At 38.7% G+C, this 19,005-nt stretch overlaps 1 protein-coding gene across 3 annotated transcripts; it reads right to left on the bottom strand.

Annotated features, from left to right (window-relative positions):
- Window positions 1–5,715: 5,715 nt before the first annotated feature.
- Window positions 5,716–15,914, bottom strand: brd3a (bromodomain containing 3a). 3 transcript variants are annotated; one of them, XM_053479128.1, is made up of 11 exons: window positions 15,803–15,914; window positions 13,180–13,549; window positions 12,738–12,875; window positions 12,295–12,427; window positions 12,007–12,194; window positions 11,528–11,896; window positions 11,257–11,385; window positions 10,956–11,162; window positions 7,912–8,138; window positions 7,492–7,781; window positions 5,716–6,900 (listed from the first exon to the last, which is right to left on the bottom strand). In XM_053479128.1, exons 2-11 carry the CDS (start codon window positions 13,378–13,380, stop codon window positions 6,782–6,784), a joined length of 2,001 nt encoding a protein of 666 aa, XP_053335103.1. In that variant the 5' UTR covers window positions 13,381–13,549; window positions 15,803–15,914; the 3' UTR covers window positions 5,716–6,781. The 3 variants fall into 3 exon arrangements, with proteins under 3 accessions (XP_053335103.1, XP_053335105.1, XP_053335102.1); XM_053479130.1 differs by having other exon boundaries at window positions 10,971–11,162; window positions 11,528–11,899; XM_053479127.1 differs by having other exon boundaries at window positions 11,528–11,899.
- Between the last annotated feature and the right edge of the window lie 3,091 nt (window positions 15,915–19,005).

The raw sequence follows: 19,005 nt of genomic DNA on the forward strand, positions 1-19,005 counted from the left end.
TTAAGAACTGTTATAGATTATAAAAACCATGGGTAGTGCTGAATGTTTATAATCAGAGATCACTTAAACACTTGGTGAAGTTGCATTGTAAAATAACTGACAGTAGAAATCCCAGGTTAATCGTGGAAGTAAGATGTTTTTTCACACAGACAATGTAAGAAGAACTTAAAGGATTGGGACTAAACAGCTGTTTGTCCATAAGTAAACATTGTTAGTGAGACTAATCAGAAAAAAGGTTTTAATTGCCTTGGAGGCTTAAAAATTTAATTTTGGGGCAAGGAAAAAGGATGAAAAAAAGTCATGTGGTCTGATGAGTCCATAGTTCCCACTGTACAAGTGTGTTATGATGTGGGGTTGCTTCAGTTGCTCAGGTCTAGGCTTGGCAAAGTTATGTGGCAATAAAATAAAGCCACTGACGACTTCAATGTACTGAATTGTTATAGAAATTCAAAGCATTGTTAGGTGAAATGAATACTTCAGGCAGACCTCATGATTACAGATGCAGTGAAGAGTAAAAGTTGGTGACTCAAAGTTTACCCGTATCTTTCCATTTATCATCATAACTATAACCCATGGAACAGAAACACAGATAATCTGTACTTTACTCTATGACCAGAAAACTAATTATTGCATTAACATGCTTACTTATCATCTGTAAACCAGGTGACCATTCAATCCTCTAATTACAAACACAACCCTCATCAGTATGGCAGAACAGCTTCGCTCAGTCGACCTTTTGCGAAAAGATTTACATAGAAGAGTCATGTTCAATCAGATCGTCTGGATCGCACCCTGCAGCGTGTAGCTGCTTTGCTCCAGTAATAATCTGGTTTATTTCGAATGAGCAATGGCTTTCTCTTCCCAACATGATGAGCTGTCACTAAAGCTGGCCAGCTGATCCATCACTGGTTGGCTTGTTTCTTATGTTACAGCAAAGAAAAGAAAAAAAGAGAGAATGTCATGTTTCTTATAGACATTGTGCCTTATCAAGCTAAAGGCTATTAAAGGCTATTTCTGTATAATCTGCTATGGAATGGTGAATAGGACTGCTTTAAAAAGTGTTAAAACTTTGTTAAACTTTACTGCAATGCTGATATCACAGTGAGGACAACGACGATGATGCCTCTGCACCCAAAATCAGAGAAAAGCTTTTCTGTCGAAATAACTTCCAGCACCTCCTCCTCCACAAAAACTCCTTAATTAAGTTAAATCATTCATACTTTATTAAAAGAGCCACTAATTGTTCTAAAAATATATATACAAAAATATACAGTTCTTCCAATAATCTGTAATGTGAGCATGACTTTAATGTGCTTTGATGTACAGTATATTTTGATAGAAAGTACAACCAGTGGTCGAGAACGCAAAAACAGTGCATTGTCGCCATCTAGTGGTCGCTTTTAGTGGCATTTTAACTCTATTTTATAAAGGCAGGTACTCACCATCATAATAAATTTACATCATAGTAAACATTATATTTTTACATCATATTTTTTTTTCTTTTTAGTATTATTTATATATTATTTCTATGTATGTCTTTTATAAATTATTATTTTATGTTTGCTTTATGTGTACAGGTACAGTGTAAGTCCAGTGATCCTCGACCCGGAGAACTACTGCCCTGCACTTTTTAGTGCTTTCTCAGCTCCCAGCACACCTGATTAATCTCATCAACTAATTAACAGCAGCAGGGAAAGCATTAAAATATGCAGGCCAGTGTTCCTCCTGGAATACTACAGTAGTAGTAAAAAAGGATTTCCTCTGGGGGCTCGGGCTTTTTTTTTTTCTCAGCTTGCAAAAGCATTCCTAGAGGTATATTTGTTAGTCTTAATTGACCCAGGTGTCTGTGTGTGTGTGTGTGTGTGTGTGGGTGTGGGTGTGGTGCCCTCTCATCCATGGTATATTCTGGCCAAATACCTGGAAAGGCTCTCAGACCAGAATAAAGGCATTTATTGAAAATGAATAAACAAATGAATTTTGGATAAATTACCCGGGTATGATAAATACGGAAATAAGGGAAAACTAACTAAAATATAGTTGCAAGCAACGATGAGTGGGCCCAAGCACCGTGCGCTATCGGCACCCGGGCACACCAGAAAGACAGCGGGCACAGTGGGCACATGCATTTAAAGGGGATATCCCGATACGGTTATGACATAATTTTGAAAAATGGGGAATTTTATGTTTAGACCTCCAAAAAGCCAAAAAGCAGATGCTGAGAAAAAACCTTACACCATGATGTCACTCAATATTCAGCATAAGTTTAGGCATCGTCACTGCTGACCCATTTGATGTCATAGTGCTTGGGCCCTAAATAATAATCCATAGGGAAACAATAGGTCCCTTGACTCACTATGAAAACATAAGGCTGATGTCATAGTGCTTGGGCTCTAATCAAGAGCAGTCGCCTTGCACCTCCAGGGCTGAGGGTTCGATTCACACCTGGTTCTGTGTGCATGGAGTTAGCATGTTCTCCTCGTGCTTGGTGGGTTTACTCTGGTTTCCTCCTACAGTCCAATAACATGCAAATTAGACTGATTGGCATCCCCAAAATTGGATGTGTATGTATGTGTGTGTGTGTGTCCTACAATGGATTGGCTCCCTGTCCACGCTGTACCCCACCTCATGCTTAAAGTCTCCTGGGGTAGGCTCCAGGCCCCCTGAACCCTGTAACAGGATAAGTGGTATAGACCATGAAGTGAGTTAATAGAAAAAAATGATTAAATATAAATAAGGAATTAAAGAAGGATATTTTGGCACAAAAAAAAAATTGAAATGTAAATATTAAAATATTGAATGATTAAAATGAATAAAACTGAAATAAAACTGAAATAAAAAAAAAGGAAAAAAGCTGCTTTTTAAATTTTCTCACATAAACTTATCATTAGCCTGATCGTCATGGCAGTTTGGGGTTTGAAATGATTTCTGGGAACTGGTCTTTTGCTGGGAAAGTGCCTTACACTATTCATATACACTATTTGTGTTGTACATGATTATTTTTTAAGGGTGAAATTCCTAAAACGTCTTTTAAATTGCCAAGCACAGTTTGTACTCAAAGGATTGTCCAGCACACAGCACGATGGCGAAGGTCCAAGGAGCTCAGTGCAGATCTGAAAAAGAAGATGGTAGGACTCTCTCCGAGTTTCATTTCTAAACACTTGAAGATTCCAAGATCAGTTCACAAAAATTGTACACAAGAACGTGTTATTGGAAGGTGTAGCCACTTCGCCAAGGTCTGGAAGAAGTCTCAAACTGTCATCCTCACCCCATAGGAACAACCCAGGAACCACCAAGACACAGGAACAGTTTTACATCACCATGGACTGAAAGGCTGCTGTACAAGAAAGAAGCCCCTGCTCCAACACTATCACCACCACCTTCAAGCACAACTATTGAAAAAAAAAAAAGCCTTTTGAAAGACAGCTTAGGCTAGAGTTATGTTTGGAGGAGTGAAGGTGAGGCATTCAGCCCCAAAACACTGTACCAGCTGTTGAGCATGGTGGTGGTGACATGCTTTGGGGCTGTTTTGCTGACAGTGGAAATGGTGCACTGCACAAAGTGGGTGGAATAATGAAGAAGGAGGACAACCTCAGAATTCTTCAGCAAGGCCTCAAATCATCAGCTAGACGGCTGAAAATTGAGTGCTCCAGCAGAACTTCAAACACACATCAAAGCGGGTCGCGAAACGGATAAAAGCAGGCTAACTTTACTTTTGGAGCGTCAGCCCTTACAAAAATTTGCTGACCATATGTAGACGTCTGGTCTGTGCCAGAAGGCCAACATATTAATTATAGCGCTACCAATTCGGCCAACAAGAGCCGTCAAATGTCCAACCAGAGTTCTGCCAGACGCTGCTTGTTGGCAACCAATTGCTAAACTTAGAATTTCTAAGTGGCATTAAACAAAATATTAGACACATAGATGTGCTGTATGTATACTTCTGAGATTTGAACATTCAGCGAGTGGAATGCCTGATCCTCAAAAATCAATGGATAAATCATTTACCAACACCACTTGAACATTACAGGAGCTCAGCTTGGAGTAATTGCCACATCCCTCATCCCGACCTCACTCCAAGCCATTTCAATATGTTTGAAACTTTAAAGGAGTTCCTGGAAGGCCATCGTTTCATACATTAATCAGACAGGCAGTCTAATCATGGCCCTGGCATACTGAGAAAACTTTCTACCCTTAGTGTATTAGTGTAGCAGGGGATTATATAGAGAAATAAAGAGTTTGTAACTAGTCCTGGTTTGACTTGAACACCCCTCTTAAAACATTATGAGATGTGTCGTGTACCCTGAGATCCAAGCAGCGACTGTTGAGCAGATTTAAAATCTCAGACTACAGGCTGTTAACCTGTACATGACACTAGAGACATTATAGTAATCCCCACCCCAGGCATTAAGTATTCAAGCAGAAATTAATAAGGCAGCTTTTGTCAGAGTATTTTTTTCATTTATTTTATGAAAAACAATTTAACCGGCAAAGAAGAGATTCCAGGTAGGAGATTACATCAAACGTTAGCGTGTGCGCGCATCCAACCCGAAGGGCCAAAGTCTGGTAAACAAGGCTACGTCTACTGACATCGAATCCTGCGTTCCTCCGCTTTTCCAACGACCGACATTTACATTAAGAGAACTATAAACAGCTCAAAAACGTATAAGAAAGATACAATAAACTGGCATGCATGTCAAAGATAAAAAGTAAACATTTATTTTTTTTCCCTTTTTTTTTTTTTTTTTTTTCAAAATATAAAAAAGGAGCTATCATAATTCATTTTTACCCAGGGTCTAAAAATGAGCTAGATTAATTTTTATTTATGTATTTATATATAGATAGATATATACTTTCTATATATTTTTATATAGGTTTTTGTCTGTTTTTAAAAAGTTATCACTCTAAAACTTGATATGGCTTGATGACCAATGCGATCAAAATGTTGAGTGGGAAAAGCAAAATTGTGTGTGGGGGGGGTGGGACTCGCTGCTTATTTAAAAAAAAAAAAAAAATGAATAAAAGCCAAATTAGACAACGCAAATCAAAAGAAGTTACTATCTAAAGTAGTGCTTTAATAAGAGTTAAAGTCTAATGAGTTTGGCTTTGTCAAAAAAATATTAAGGCAAATTGCATCTTTAAGGTGTAAATGCAGGGATTTTAAACAATGATCATAAACCTCTGAAAATAAAAAATTAAAATTAAAAGAAAGTTTAACATTAAAACATATGACCAGCCAGAACATTAACACCACTGTCAGGACAACTTTATCACTAATTATAAATCAGTAATATGTTGGCAGGGTCATGAGCACCCAAGGCTCACCCATACCAGTGGGCACCAAAGACCAGCTCTCCAAAATGAAAAGAAAAAAAAAAAAGGCACCAGAACACCCAGCGCACCACAGACTGCCACACACAGGGTCCGGAAGGCCAAGGTTCGCAACACAACCGAAGAAACACAAGCCTGATCCACGGAGGCTCCACCCTGCAACCCAAAGGATCCGCTGCTAATGTCCTGGTGCCAGACCCCACAGATTTCCCCCTAAAAGTCCTGTGGAGTTACAGCCGCCTCATTGTCATAAGGGTAACCCAAACACTAGGTGGTTTTTAATATTATGGCTGATCGGTATATATGTATATAAAAGGGAACATTACAAACTGCTTTTTTACAAAACATGCAGCATATGGAGCTAGGATGAGGTGGGAGCAAAAATAGCTGGGCAATAAACAAGCATTTATTCATATAACAATGTACACATGTAATTTAACACCTGCTTTTTGCCTTACATTCAAAGATCAATGTTGTTTGAGCATGACTGGAGGAAGACTCTGCGATTCCATGATCATTCCAAAAGACACTAAACTTCCTAAAGGGTTATTTATTATTTAACAGCATTTAAGTGTTTGAAGTACATGGATTTCTGTTGGAAAAATAATTAAGATGTGAAGAGACAGAGCTGTCACTAAAATCACACAGGGCTGAGAAACATTCACTCGTGAACGTGGTTTAGAAGGAAGGAAGACTAGCACCTCAATAGGTCGAGTGTTTGAAAACTCCCCCCCCCATTCCAAACACACACACACACCGTCATCTTGGAGTTGGTGCCAAAAACACAATAGTTTAGGTTTTTAACTGAGAAATTACTTTTTGCATCTTGAATGCTGAAGGATTCGGATGTAGAAAATGTAGATTTTTCTGAATGTTCCTTTAAAGAAAAGAAAAGAAAAAAAAAATCTATTGATGGGACAAATATGGGGAAAAAATTAAGCTGTAAAGAAATCAAGGAAAAAATAAAAAATAAATAAACAGCCCGCACATTAAAGAGGAGACGATTTTTTAAATCGTGAGCATCAAAAATATATAAAATGTCCATGAGCTTTTATTTTATTCATTTTTGCCCAGAGATGCCATTGGTTTCTGTCTCCCCGCCCCTTCTAAATTTCAACCCATCTACAATCGGGTTGGGAAGGTTCAGTTTACTTTCTTTCCACACAAAAACTTCAGAAAATTATGTTTTTCCTTATAGCTTGACTGATCTAAAACACCCTTACACAATTGGTGGAAATAATCGCTTAATTTACCTTTTTTTTATATATATATTTTTTCCCGTACTGGTATTTTTTAGAAAAAAAAAAAAAAAAAAAAAAAAAAATCAAGTTCAGACATGACGCATTTTCATTTTTCTCTCTCTTATAAAAAAGTCTTGGAGAAACAATCACGACTGCATATGACATTAAAAAAGTAGAAGAAATTAAAAGTGGGGAAAAATAAAAAAAGGGGATCAGTCGGAGTCACTGCTGTCTGAAGTAGAGCCGCTAGAGCTGCTGCTGCCCGAGTCTGAAGAGCTGCTGCTGCCGCTGAGCCGGGAGGGACCCGAACCTGGGCCGGTGCCACCTTTCTCTACAGAAACACAAGAGGAAGGAGGATGTTAGAGGACGGAACTGACCAGAATCGCTTTGCTTTTCTGTGGTACACTTACTTACAAAGGGGGTTTCTGAAATATTCTTAGAATAGTAATAATAATAATAATAATAAAAAAATAATAATAATAAATACAAAAAATTATATATATATATATATATATAAAGTTTTAACAACAGAGTCTGATTATTTGCTGTCAGTCTAAGTAATTCCTCGTTTATGCTCTCCAGTAGCACCCCCTGCTGACATAAGGCTGCGCACACGAGCGCTGCACTTTTGGGAAAATGCATGCAGCTGGAATGCGTTTCTATATAATAGCAGCTCTTGTACTCCATTACAGTTCATTTCTGCCAGACTTCTCTAACCATTTATCATGGACATGCGAGAGGGATGGAGGGAGGGAGGGAGAGCTGGGGAAGTGAGCTGGAGTGTAAACTGGAACCAGGCCAGGGACTTTTCATGCTGTTATTAGGTTTGCGCCGCTGTTCCACCCTGATCCCCCATCAATAGTGCTGTTTTTTTTTTTTTCAAAAATATATTTTTATAGCATGGGTTCAGGACAAAACTTACGTAAAGGTCTCCTTTGTTTCTTCTGTAAACAGGTTTTGACGTATCGCTCGAGCTCGCGCAGGGTGGAGGGCTTGAGGGTCTCGAAATCGATCTCGATCTCATCGGGGTTGGAGTCTCGCAGAGAAGGCTCCCGGGACTGGATGATGTGCACCACTCTGCCCAGCTTCTCTCCGGGCAGCCGGTTAATGTCCAGACTCAGCTGCCGCTTCTCGTCGTACGTCATGGGAAGGGCCGCGTCTTCGTCCTCCGACTCGTACCCTAGTCCTCCTCTGGCTCCCTTCTTAGCTTGCCTGATAAAAGTAGACTCGGGTTAAAAATACGGTTCAAACTTACAAAACAACAGAAATCTCTTTTAAAGAGAAGAATAAAAAAAATGTTCATGACAAAAAAAACCAAAAAAAAAACCAGATGAGCTCAAACCTGTTGCCAGGGACCGTGCTGTTGGCTTTCCTGGCTGGCGCCTTTTTCTGCTGGGTCGGTTTCGCAGGCTGCCCCGCCTTAGCCTTCTTATCCTCCTCGAGCTTGCTTTTGTTGAGCTGCTTGTTGTCTTTCTTTTTCTTGTCCTTGTCCTTCTTCTCTTTCTTCTTCTTTGGTTTGGTGACGGGAGCCTGTGAGAGAGCAGCTAGCTGCTCGTGGACGGCTTTCAGCTGGGGATAGAGGCAGGGAGAGGGGGAATCAGTGATCTGCCCCAATGAAAAATAAAACCATCAAAATACATGATTTCTGTCATAAACTAGGATCACAGTGATTTTAATGTGTCAGTAAACAGTATGTACCATATGCATGCATTTTCTTACATACTTTTACGAATAGATTAATTACCAGCACAAATAAATTCACATCAGCACATCATAAAATGAGCTACCAATTGATAAGGGTATTATAACATTGACTAGGAACACCCAACATTCATTGTTTATTAAAAAAAAGAAAAACAGATAACCCGAATACTCTGATACCAAACACAACACTACGCAGATCCATAACAACAAAGGTTACAATTCAGATGATTTCTCTGGAAGCTGTTTTAGACTCATTGGCTTGCTTTACTCATCCAGAAAAAATAAGAGCAGTGAAAGTATGTCTGCTTTTAACGCCAAGCCCACTAAATCCGGGGAACGCGAAGATATCCTGCCCGTGCATTTCCTAAATTTTACTCGCATATGCAGGATACTTGACACTAATTCATCTCTTTAACAGTTAACCACACCGTCTCAGCTAAGCACAGGATGTATGGAACATATGCCGTCATCCTTCATCTCATAAAAGCCAACAAGTGTATTAATATTAATACAGTAATATGATATAATCAGCATCAGATTCCTACTGCTGTTACATTATACAATTATAGAAATGTACACTGTATGGTATAACTGATTAAACAAGACACCTGTATGTTGGATCAGGGTTATTACATTTTGGAACAAGGATGATTTTTATTTTATTAATTTTTTTACCTTTGATACTTGGAATCAAATGCTTTGTACAGAAATGCTTTCTTTTTTTTGTCAAAGCCCTTGAATTAAAGCTGAAAGTCTTGACTTCAGTCACATCTTGTGTGCTGCATTTCCGATTCAAGGTAGTGGTGTAACAGAGGCCAAAAAGACCAAAAAACACATCTTTGTCTGAAAAATCTATGTACTTGACTTCATGTCTTGTTTTGCACATAAATTTGTAAAATAAAAAATAAAATGTGTTAATGTGAAGCATGTTTGCGCCTGAAAATGTAATTTTGCTGAACACAAAGACAATGCTGTGCAATTGGGTTCTTTATGGCAGCAGATTTGAGACCATCACACTCATATATGATTCCTCCCCAAAGACATTCAATGCTGTTTGTAAGTCATAGCGAGATGAAGAGACAAAACAGTATAACCTTTTAAGAAAAACTTTTTTTTCTGTAATTTGTTACAGATAACATTTGAATTACAGATGTGTTTTGTTTCCTGCTTTGTCACAATTGTATATAGATATTTAAAATAAATAAATAATAATAAAAAATAATAAAACGGTTCTCTTGTGCTCTGTTACAAGATAACAGTCCATGCAATTCAACATCTGGATTGTTTTATTTAAATTACTGAAGGAAAAAAAATCCCTTCACATGCTTTTGATGGGATGTAAACTTTGCAATTGCTTTGCAATGGATTGCAAACACTTGAACAAACTTCATATTTCGTTAAACATAGGCGATACACAAAAGCATCCGTGAACATGACAAACGTCAAATACAAACTTAGAACCTGTTTTAACTAAAGAAAAAAAAAAAAAAAAAACATTTAAACAAATGAATCAGCAGTCAAATTGAGCATGCCGATAAGACAACGTTAAGGGGGTAATCTCGCTCAGCAGCAGCGTTGCCTTAACTTCAGGAAGCTCCTGCGGAAAGTGAAGTAAATATTCCAGAAAACTGGAGTGGATGTCCTGCCTGCCCTCTTATCTCTCTATGCAGAGTGCAATTCTGTTCTCTCTTTCTCAGTTCTAAGCTGAGCGGATGGCTGCACTGAAGAATCTGAGGGGGTTTGTAAAGAGGGACAGGATGGGGTTTGACTTGCCTGACTACTCTGCCTGATCCTGCTCCATCCGAAAGTTAAGTATGGCTGAATCCGGATCAGTATTGGGGTGTATTATACACTGCCTGACGGAGCTCCCATGGAATAAGTCTCATCAGAAAAAAAAAAGGAAAACAAAAATTGAGCCTAAACCTGACCAACTAAAGCAACCCCAGATCATAACACTGCCTTTAGAGGCTTGAACAGTCCATCTCCACTATGCATGAAAATTGCATAGCACTTTGCTTCATGTGCTTTACTTCTCACCCTGACGGCGGCAGTGTATTTGACCGTTTCTTTAACACTAATACTTATTACAGTGCCTTCCATACTTAATGCTATTACATGATCTAGAACTTTTTATCTGGCACTGCCAACTAGGAAGCCTGATGACTACACTAACTGAAACAACATAAATAGTGTTATATCACCTGCTGGGTAGCATTCTATAAAGTCAAAGCTTTCTCCAAACATTTTCAGAACAACTGTATAGCCACCGTCAACCGCAGCCATTCTGCTATGGAGTTTAACCTTTTACCCCAAAGGATTTGCTAATAGGGGATTATATAAAACAAGAATACATTTCCTTTCAGTAAATTACCTACTTGGAAAGAGTGTTAACTCTACAAGTTCTTAAAATATTCATTTTTTTCATACATCTGAGACATGCACATTTCATACACAGAGACATTATATGTAATTCCCGCATGTGTGCATATGTAATGGTATGATTCGACAGGACACCCTAAAGCTAAATAAAATTAAAAAAAAACATGAAAGTCGAATTAAAAAACACCACAAATACATGTTACAACTACTACATCTAAATTTAGATTTTACAACACAAACAAATCGTGGACCCTGGCAGGGCCTATGAAAGTTTAGATGTCAGAACCTTGTTGTGAAACCCACCTGTTCCGCACCCACCTGTTCCTGCAGCTCGGCGAGGCGCGTGGCCCTCTCCTCCTCTGAGTCGGAGCTGTCCGAGCTAGAGGAGTCACCGCTGCTCTCACTGCTCGCTGTGCTTTTACTGACCACGCCCGCTCCAGCGGCAGCGCCCGCCACGTTCACCTCCGCCGGCTCGTCTGGCATCTTAGCGAAACGCATCTCAAACATGTCCTGTTCAGACACGCACAGACGGTTGGGTTGGTTACTTTAGTTTTTTCCCCTCATCACTTTGCTTTAGCGATTACTTTAAGGTTACGTTGCAAACCTGTAGTTTTCGTGCCATGGCGACGACCTCATGGTCAGGCGGGTTGTACTTATAACAATTTGAGAACATTAATCGCACATCTGTGGCGAAGCTCTGTGCATCTGGGTACTCCCGACTGTCCATCTTTTTCTGCAACAAATTAAAAACACAATTGTGTTATGGTTTGACAGCTCTCTTATGACCAAACATTCAGGACCAGAAAGATGCAAATATTATCTTGGAATAGAGATTCTATCCAGATTTGTGGTTTATAAGTTCTAACACCACATACTTTGACTGTACTTAAGTCCATAGGGTGTTTGATGATGTCATGGTAGTCATGCAGTTCGAGTGCTTCAGCATCAACGGGTTTGTAAAACGGCCAAGCGTATGCCGCGTGCTTTTTTGAAAGCATTTCTTTCAGGATGGTGCTGCAGTGTTTGAGGTGCTCGGTGAGCCGGCCTCGTTTGCTCCCGGGTTGACCCGCTTCTCCGTCGTCCAAGTCCTTCTTGGGTGGTTTGATGGGTCGCCCGGTGCTTTCTCTCCGCAATGCCACTTTGGCCTGCTTGCTCTCGGAGAGGGGTATTGGCGATTCGCTTCTGCTGGCCGTGATGGCAGAGGTAGTGGGTGTGGTGGTGTCTGCTTTCCTCTTGACCCCTTTCTTCTGGGAAATCAGACAGAATGCAAACAGGAACAAAAAAATAAATAAAAAATAAATACATGTAGCAAAAAGATGACACTTGTGTTTTAGCTCTTGGTCCTGGGACTCACCTTGCCGAAGGGTTGAGAGGGTGGCATGCCAGGCATGATGGGAGTGGTGGGTGTGTTCTGTACAGCGGGTGTGCTGGGCGTGATAGCTGGCACAGGAGGAGAGATGACTGGCAGCTGAGGTTCCGGCGACGTGGCATCAGGGAATGGGGAAGTCGGAGAGCCAGAAGTCACAGTTCCCTCCTGCTGACCTGCATTTAAAACGATTAAAGAAACTGTTTGTTTTTTTTATTTAATAAAATGTGTACCACAGCAGTATTAACGCTGTTCCAACATCCTAAATTTACGTACCTGGTCCAGGTTTGCGACCTTTCGCTTTAGGGGCAGGAGGAAGCAACTCAACTTCCTCTTGGGGCATCAGAGCAACCTTCTGCAGGAAGATCTTCTCCAACGCTTGTGCCATTAAGACGATGTCATCTGTTGGCTAAACACCAGAGAGGAAGTAAAAAGATTAGATTTTCTAATACTAAAACAGATTTCACTCAAAATAGGACAGTCACACACCCACTATTGTAACCTGAGCTGATTTCGCTCCTGATTGTACATTGTAAAAACCCAGATATAACGTGGTGGATCATGCCATGTGCTTCGAATGGTCAAATGAAAACGTCATGGAACAAGTCACTTTTTTAAAAACACTAAACATCTGTGACGAAAACACATTAGCACACACTATGTCTTGAGTATACCACTATACAGCACACAATGTGATGCATCTATTTTCTAATGCTCACCTTGTTGTAGATGTAACAGTTGGTAAACATTGTATTGAAGTCTTGCATACATTCGCTGGCACTCCAGTAGTATACGTTCTCCAGCCTTTTCTTGATGGTGCCCATGTCCATCGGATTCTTGATTATCTTGTGATAGTCCTAACAAAGAAAAGAAAAGGAAAAAAAAAAAAAAAAAAAAAAAAAACATGACTACGTTTTTATTATGCTCAAAAATGCAGAGTAAAACATCTAAATATATAATACATATGAGAAATAATCAGAGACCAATCTACACCATCACAACATACTATAATCACACACTTAGCTAATTGTCCTCATTACACAGACATCAAAGTTTTTTTTCTCTCATTTGTTACGCACTGCAATTGTATATAATAAGATTAAATAACGCAGTATGTAATGTATTTCCCATATTAAACACATCCCTACTAGCTAGACTCACCGGCAATCCGAGTTTGATAGCATCGACTGGCTGGTAAAACGGCCATGCAAACTGATGCTTCCACAGAGTCTTGACCACGACATTCTGCATGTACTGCAGCTGATTGGTCTTGCGGCCGGGTTTAGTGGTGTTCGTCACCTCTGGAGGCGGAGGGTTGACGATTTGAGGAGGTTCTGGAGTTGGTGAAGTGACATCCGACATTTCGGTTTGGCGGCAGAGCTGCTGCTTTCCACGGCTTGCCGGCTCTGCGCAAATCTGATGCTACTGTACAGGTTTTAACAGACGCTCGCTCTGGGTTTGTCTCTTGGTTTCGCTCATCCGACAGAGACTACATCCCATTGCAGGACCTGGCCTCGTAACCTCTGAGGGGCTGAAAAAAAGGAACAAAAAGAGCACGGGTTATGTGGTTATACATGTATGGTTTTACACATATGGTCACGGTTTGAAGAATGTAAATAAAACCCTTTCGAGAGTCACTCGACTTGATTTATAATTTTAGTTCCTGTTGTCACTTATGCAATAGCATACACAAGTAATAACTACAACTGGGAGACTTTCCTGACCTCGATAAACATGCTAATTACTAGTAAAAATACAGTGGAACCTCTGCATACGAATGCTCTTCCTTATGTACATCTGGGAGCCGTTCAAAACATGTTTGCGTGAGTGGAAAGCCAAGCGAAATGAGTAAAAAATAAATAAATTAACATTTAAGTCAGCAAAAGCTGTTTTGGAAGAGTCAACTCATGATGATGCCTGGTAATATTTTGGGGTGGCAGGAACAAGTTATCAGCATTCACATTACTTCTTATGGAAAAGTGTGTACCGCAAAACTAATTTTTGTCCTAAGAACTCGTCTCCAAAATAAATCTGTATGCCAAGGTTCCGCTGTAAATGATACAAACCTAAAAATTACCACAGCACCAATCAGGCATCTAATTTTTTTTTTTCATCCCAACACGTGGCAAAATCTGTGGGCATTGGTGGCTCAGTGGTAAGTTTCTCGCCTGCCATGCGGAAGGCCCGAGTTGTTTCCACCCAGTGCACAAACCTCAGCTACTGGATGCAGTGCCGAGTATCCCAAACACAGATAAAATAGGAGTGTTGCATCATGGAGGGCACGCGGCGAAAAACCGTTCCCAAGTTGTGTCCGAATTAGATGTGGCTAGAAAAACCATACCCACGCGCACCTAAAATCCACATAGTGTTCTGGAGTTCAGTTCCTATTTTCTTATTTGTTTACATCTGCGACTTTCTTGCCACCTGGACTGACAATGTGTGTGGTTTTCTTGCATCCTTCTTTGATAAAACTTCCTAACTCGCTCCTCCCCAATGTAGAGTAGAAATAAAACAGCACTTGAACCCCTGTAAAGAAAAAATAGGAATTGACCCCAGGGCTGCATGTCAATGTAAGGGCTTCAGATTAAGCCGAGCAAGCTTCCTGCGTACATTGTTACCCTAGCAACAAGAACAAAGTATTAGAACGCGCGCGCTGATGCAAATTTGTGATTTAAAATATAAACGGAACTCCTGTCAGTTAGAAAACTGACCAACCAGGGCGCAGGTTTGAGCAGCGCTGCGGTATACATTACGCTGATTGCGGTCAATTGTGCACTTTAACGCTGTGACTGGAGAAAAGTTCTCCTCCCGCGTAAACCCGCTGGCTAGCACACCAGCCTCATTAGCACCCTAGCTCCACTTCTCTTACAACACCGGATATATTTTATCCATATCTACCCTCTCTCACACACACATACCACAATAAAGTTTTAACCGAAAAAGGAAAACGATAGCTCATCACAAGACTGACACAAGAACCAGTATTTATGTCTAAATAAACTGCAACGCTAACGGTATATCATAGCATTAGCCAGCTAAGTAACCTCATATAACAGTTACATAGTTACATTTAGCTCGCAAAACAAGAAGAAATTAAATCTTCCTGACTTAATAGTTTTTTTTAAATGAGCTTTACTTTATTTACAGTTTTATTACACGAAATAAAACGACATGTTTGTGTAGAATGGAAGAGTATATTATTAGCACGATTAGCCATGCAAGGGTAAACATAGGATATATAATTTTGACGTTACACTTACAACCTAAAAATTAAGCAATTATTACAAATATTATAATTATTTTTTAAACAAATATTAAATATTAATATTAATATAAAAAGTTAAAATTAGCAACGCACGCGCGAAAAACGTTACAGCTAGTTAGCGCGAGCTTGTTAGCAAACATCCATCAAAACATGGCGGGCGGGTTTTTAGCTGCTTTAGCATTAGCACGCTAGCAAATGTAGTCCATTGCGATGTCGGACAAACCGTTAATAATTAAACTGTTAAGTATTTCTTCCAATACATGCACTTAAACATATGCTTTTATAAAACCGAGCATTAATACATTACAATAAAGTGGGAACCGGTATTAAGGTTAAGTGTATTCTCTGTCGCGAGTCTTTGTGTTGAAAACAATGCTAGTCGGTGTAGCGCGCTAACTCCGCTCTCGTGTATAATATCTATACATAATCTGAACTGCGTATTTATCCATCAGCCGCTGTGCTATGCATAACACCATCAAACCAGCATGCAGAACATAAAGGAAAAGGTCGCTACGTTACTTTTCTCGCGGCTCCAGGTGAACTACAGCCTGGGACTGATGCGGGGTCGCTCCTCTAGGTAGAACAGAGATGAGGTACAAGAAAACGCTATGCGCATGCGCCTTGGCGCGTTTTTTTCCCACCTATATTCCAAGCAACCCGTGTTCTTTTGCTTTCATTCGCTATGAGTTTAGAATCCGCCAATCAGTTAGAGAGAGTAAAACGTTCTGGCCAATCTATAAACGAGGGCGGGACTTATAGATACGCAGGTGTGGAAAAACTAGCACAGGTTAGGAGCCTGATTATGTATTAAAAACTAGCACAGGTCAGGAGCCTGACTTTATTTCTTTATATTCTCTATTTACCTCTATTACTATATTTCAGGACTTATTTCAATGCAGAAGCCTTTTGCACAATGTGTTTTTAGACTGAATGAAACACAAATAATATTGCATTTTTTTCTGTCTAATTATTACTTCTTGTCTAATTATTTCTATTATACACATAGACTAAAATATCACTAACCCTGTAAAGTGAGATTTTAGTAGAAACTTCTTTTTCAAATTCTCACTTGCCTATTTACTTCTACTAAACAAACCTTTTATGCTGAATGTGTTTAATTACAATCTTTTCTTTGTTTCCTTTATAACAAATTATGTAACCATGCTAAAGTCTTATGCACCCTGTTTATTTTATTATTTTATTACTGTCTGTACAAAAACATTTATGTATTCCAGAAAAGAAAGCAGCATATTATATAAGCAACCACTGTTCAGACAAAACAAGGAAACTGCAACAGGTGCAAAAGTCAAAGTCTTCAGAAGAACTGTGTGGTTCTGCAGGATGCTCAGTAAAAGATAGTAGATACTTTCCTTAAAAAGCTGCACAAATATACTGTATATCTTAGGCAGATGCTGTGGCGCAAGTAATTGATAAAACAAAGTTATAACTTTTCGCCACAAGTTTAAGACATCACCAATCAATGAATCTCTTGAGATATCAAAAATCCTAAATGTCTTGAGATCATATTGGCCCATATAAATAATTGGATAATTGCTTAAATATACAGTATATACAGTACAAGCCCAGGTAAAATGGGGGGGGGGGGGGTTGCATCCGGTGTAAAACCTGTGCCAAGTTGTTGTGCAGATCAGTTGGTCCGCTAGGGCGACTCCTCGACGGGAGCAGCAGAAAGACTAACAGCAACAGACCTTTTCTTTTAACTGTTATTTTAATTAAATAATATTGCGCTGTATAATTAAAAAAATTATTACATTTTCTTCGTTACAATGTTATACTTAAAAACATATTGTTTTGTTTTATTATTGTTGTTTTGTATTTCTATTGTACAGTAGAAAACAATAACAATAAAAGAAAAGTTACTCTTAAATATTTTATGGTCCATCTTTCTTTTTCTTTATGGTCCAAATTTCTGTTAGTAACAATAAAAATATTGATGTAGATGTATTGAAATTAAAACAATGCCACATAAAAAATTTTGTATTATAGACAATTCTTAAAAAATACAAATTCATGCACGGCACAAATCATATATTTTGGAACATTACTTATTCAATATATATTTTTTTTCATTTATATATTACATTTTTTTATATAAGTTTTACATTTTTTGCAAAACCATAAAGTTAAAACTATGAGTATGTTGCAGGATTGTACTGTATGTGGCATAAAGCTGAATTACAGCTCATGCAATTTAATTAGTCCCTGTTCTGTTAAACCTGTATATGGAAATATTTTTGCTGTGCTTAGTGACTCGAGAGTTTGGTAAATAAATACTTTAGTCAGTCATTACAGACATAAGGATTAATACTATTAATATAAGCATGATAGCTCCTTAAAACAAACAAAAAATAGAGCTTCTTTTCTTGTCATACGAATGAGCAATATAAGGTGGAAATAATAGAGACAGAAGGTGATTGATTCCAGAACGAAGTCTAGCTATAAAACACGACTTGGATTAGCATATAGTAGATTAGGGCGTCTCAAACTAGAGGTCATGACCCCAATGATAGTCAGTAGTTAAAAAATGCCCTGCATTAAAAAAATAAACATTTTCCAAATTGACATCGGAATCAGGTGACAGTAATAATGAGGTCATTTGAGGTGATTTAGATCCAGATCCATGGTAGAATAGCCTACAGGCCCAAGCTGCCCCCTCGACCTCTTAAATAACTACCACAGAAACAGCTGATAGATTATATATATCATATATATTATTATATTTGATATAATATATTATATATAAATATATATTATATTTTCACAAATTGTCCCCGAGACTAAAGGGTCCTCAAAACTTTGTCACACCAAATACTGACTGTTTCATTATTTACTTGCTCTACTGCAATTCTTTGCATCTGCCTCAGATATATATATCTAAATCAAACACTGCAAATGTTCACTCCTTGCATAAACTTAATGTAATTGTCAAATATACTTGTAAAGCAATGATGATCGGGCCCAAGAACCTGCGCTATCACCACCCAGGCGCACAGTGGGCACATGCAATTAAAGGGGCAATAGCAATACTATTATGACATTATATATAAATGTATAATTATATATAACTAAAGAAGCTTTTCGTCACAAGTTTAAGACATCGGCAATCAATGAATCGCTTGCAATATGAAAAATCCTTAATGTCTTGAGATCATATTGGCCCACTTAGCCGGCGATCATATTCCCCTAGGAGAAGTATATCAAATTCCATTCGGTGCATTTTGCAAACAGCACAAAATAACCTACTTCCTGTTTAGTAGAGCCCAATGATGTGCATAGCTAAAGTTATTCGTCTCAATGTGTACCGGGTTTTATATGTGTACAACAGGTTGTACGTGCAAGTGTGGCTAAGCTTATGCAGCAAAATCTCATAAGAAGGCCCCGTACCATGCCCAGGGCCCAGCCGCTTAGGCTTCTTAAAATGGCAGCAGGTTCCAACCTGTGTGCTGACAGTTTTAACATGTTAAGACCTACAAACCACTTAGGATGATTAAATAAAAATCCTTAAAAAGAATAAGAGGGCCCTTCACACATTATAATATTATAGTGCTTGGGCCCTAATAAAAAAAAAAAAAAAACTTATGAAATTCTTGTAATTATACTTCAGTATAACATAGTAACATCTGACAATCAGCTTCCTGTTGATTTCCAACACTGATAATCTAAAATACCTTTGGTTGTTGCTTTATGCTTACAATAATACT

The sequence above is a fragment of the Clarias gariepinus genome, chromosome 19 (assembly GCF_024256425.1).
Source record: "Clarias gariepinus isolate MV-2021 ecotype Netherlands chromosome 19, CGAR_prim_01v2, whole genome shotgun sequence".
NCBI classification, from domain to species: Eukaryota; Metazoa; Chordata; class Actinopteri; order Siluriformes; family Clariidae; genus Clarias; species Clarias gariepinus.

Coding starts and splice junctions, on each gene's coding strand:
- brd3a (XM_053479127.1), bottom strand. CDS start 13,380: ATGTCGGATGTCACTTCACCAACTCCAGAACCTCCTCAAATCGTCAAC. Junction 11,386..11,527: donor TGGACTTAAGTACAGTCAAA/GTATGTGGTGTT, acceptor AATTTGTTGCAG/AAAAAGATGGACAGTCGGGA. Junction 11,163..11,256: donor CCATGGCACGAAAACTACAG/GTTTGCAACGTA, acceptor GTGTCTGAACAG/GACATGTTTGAGATGCGTTT.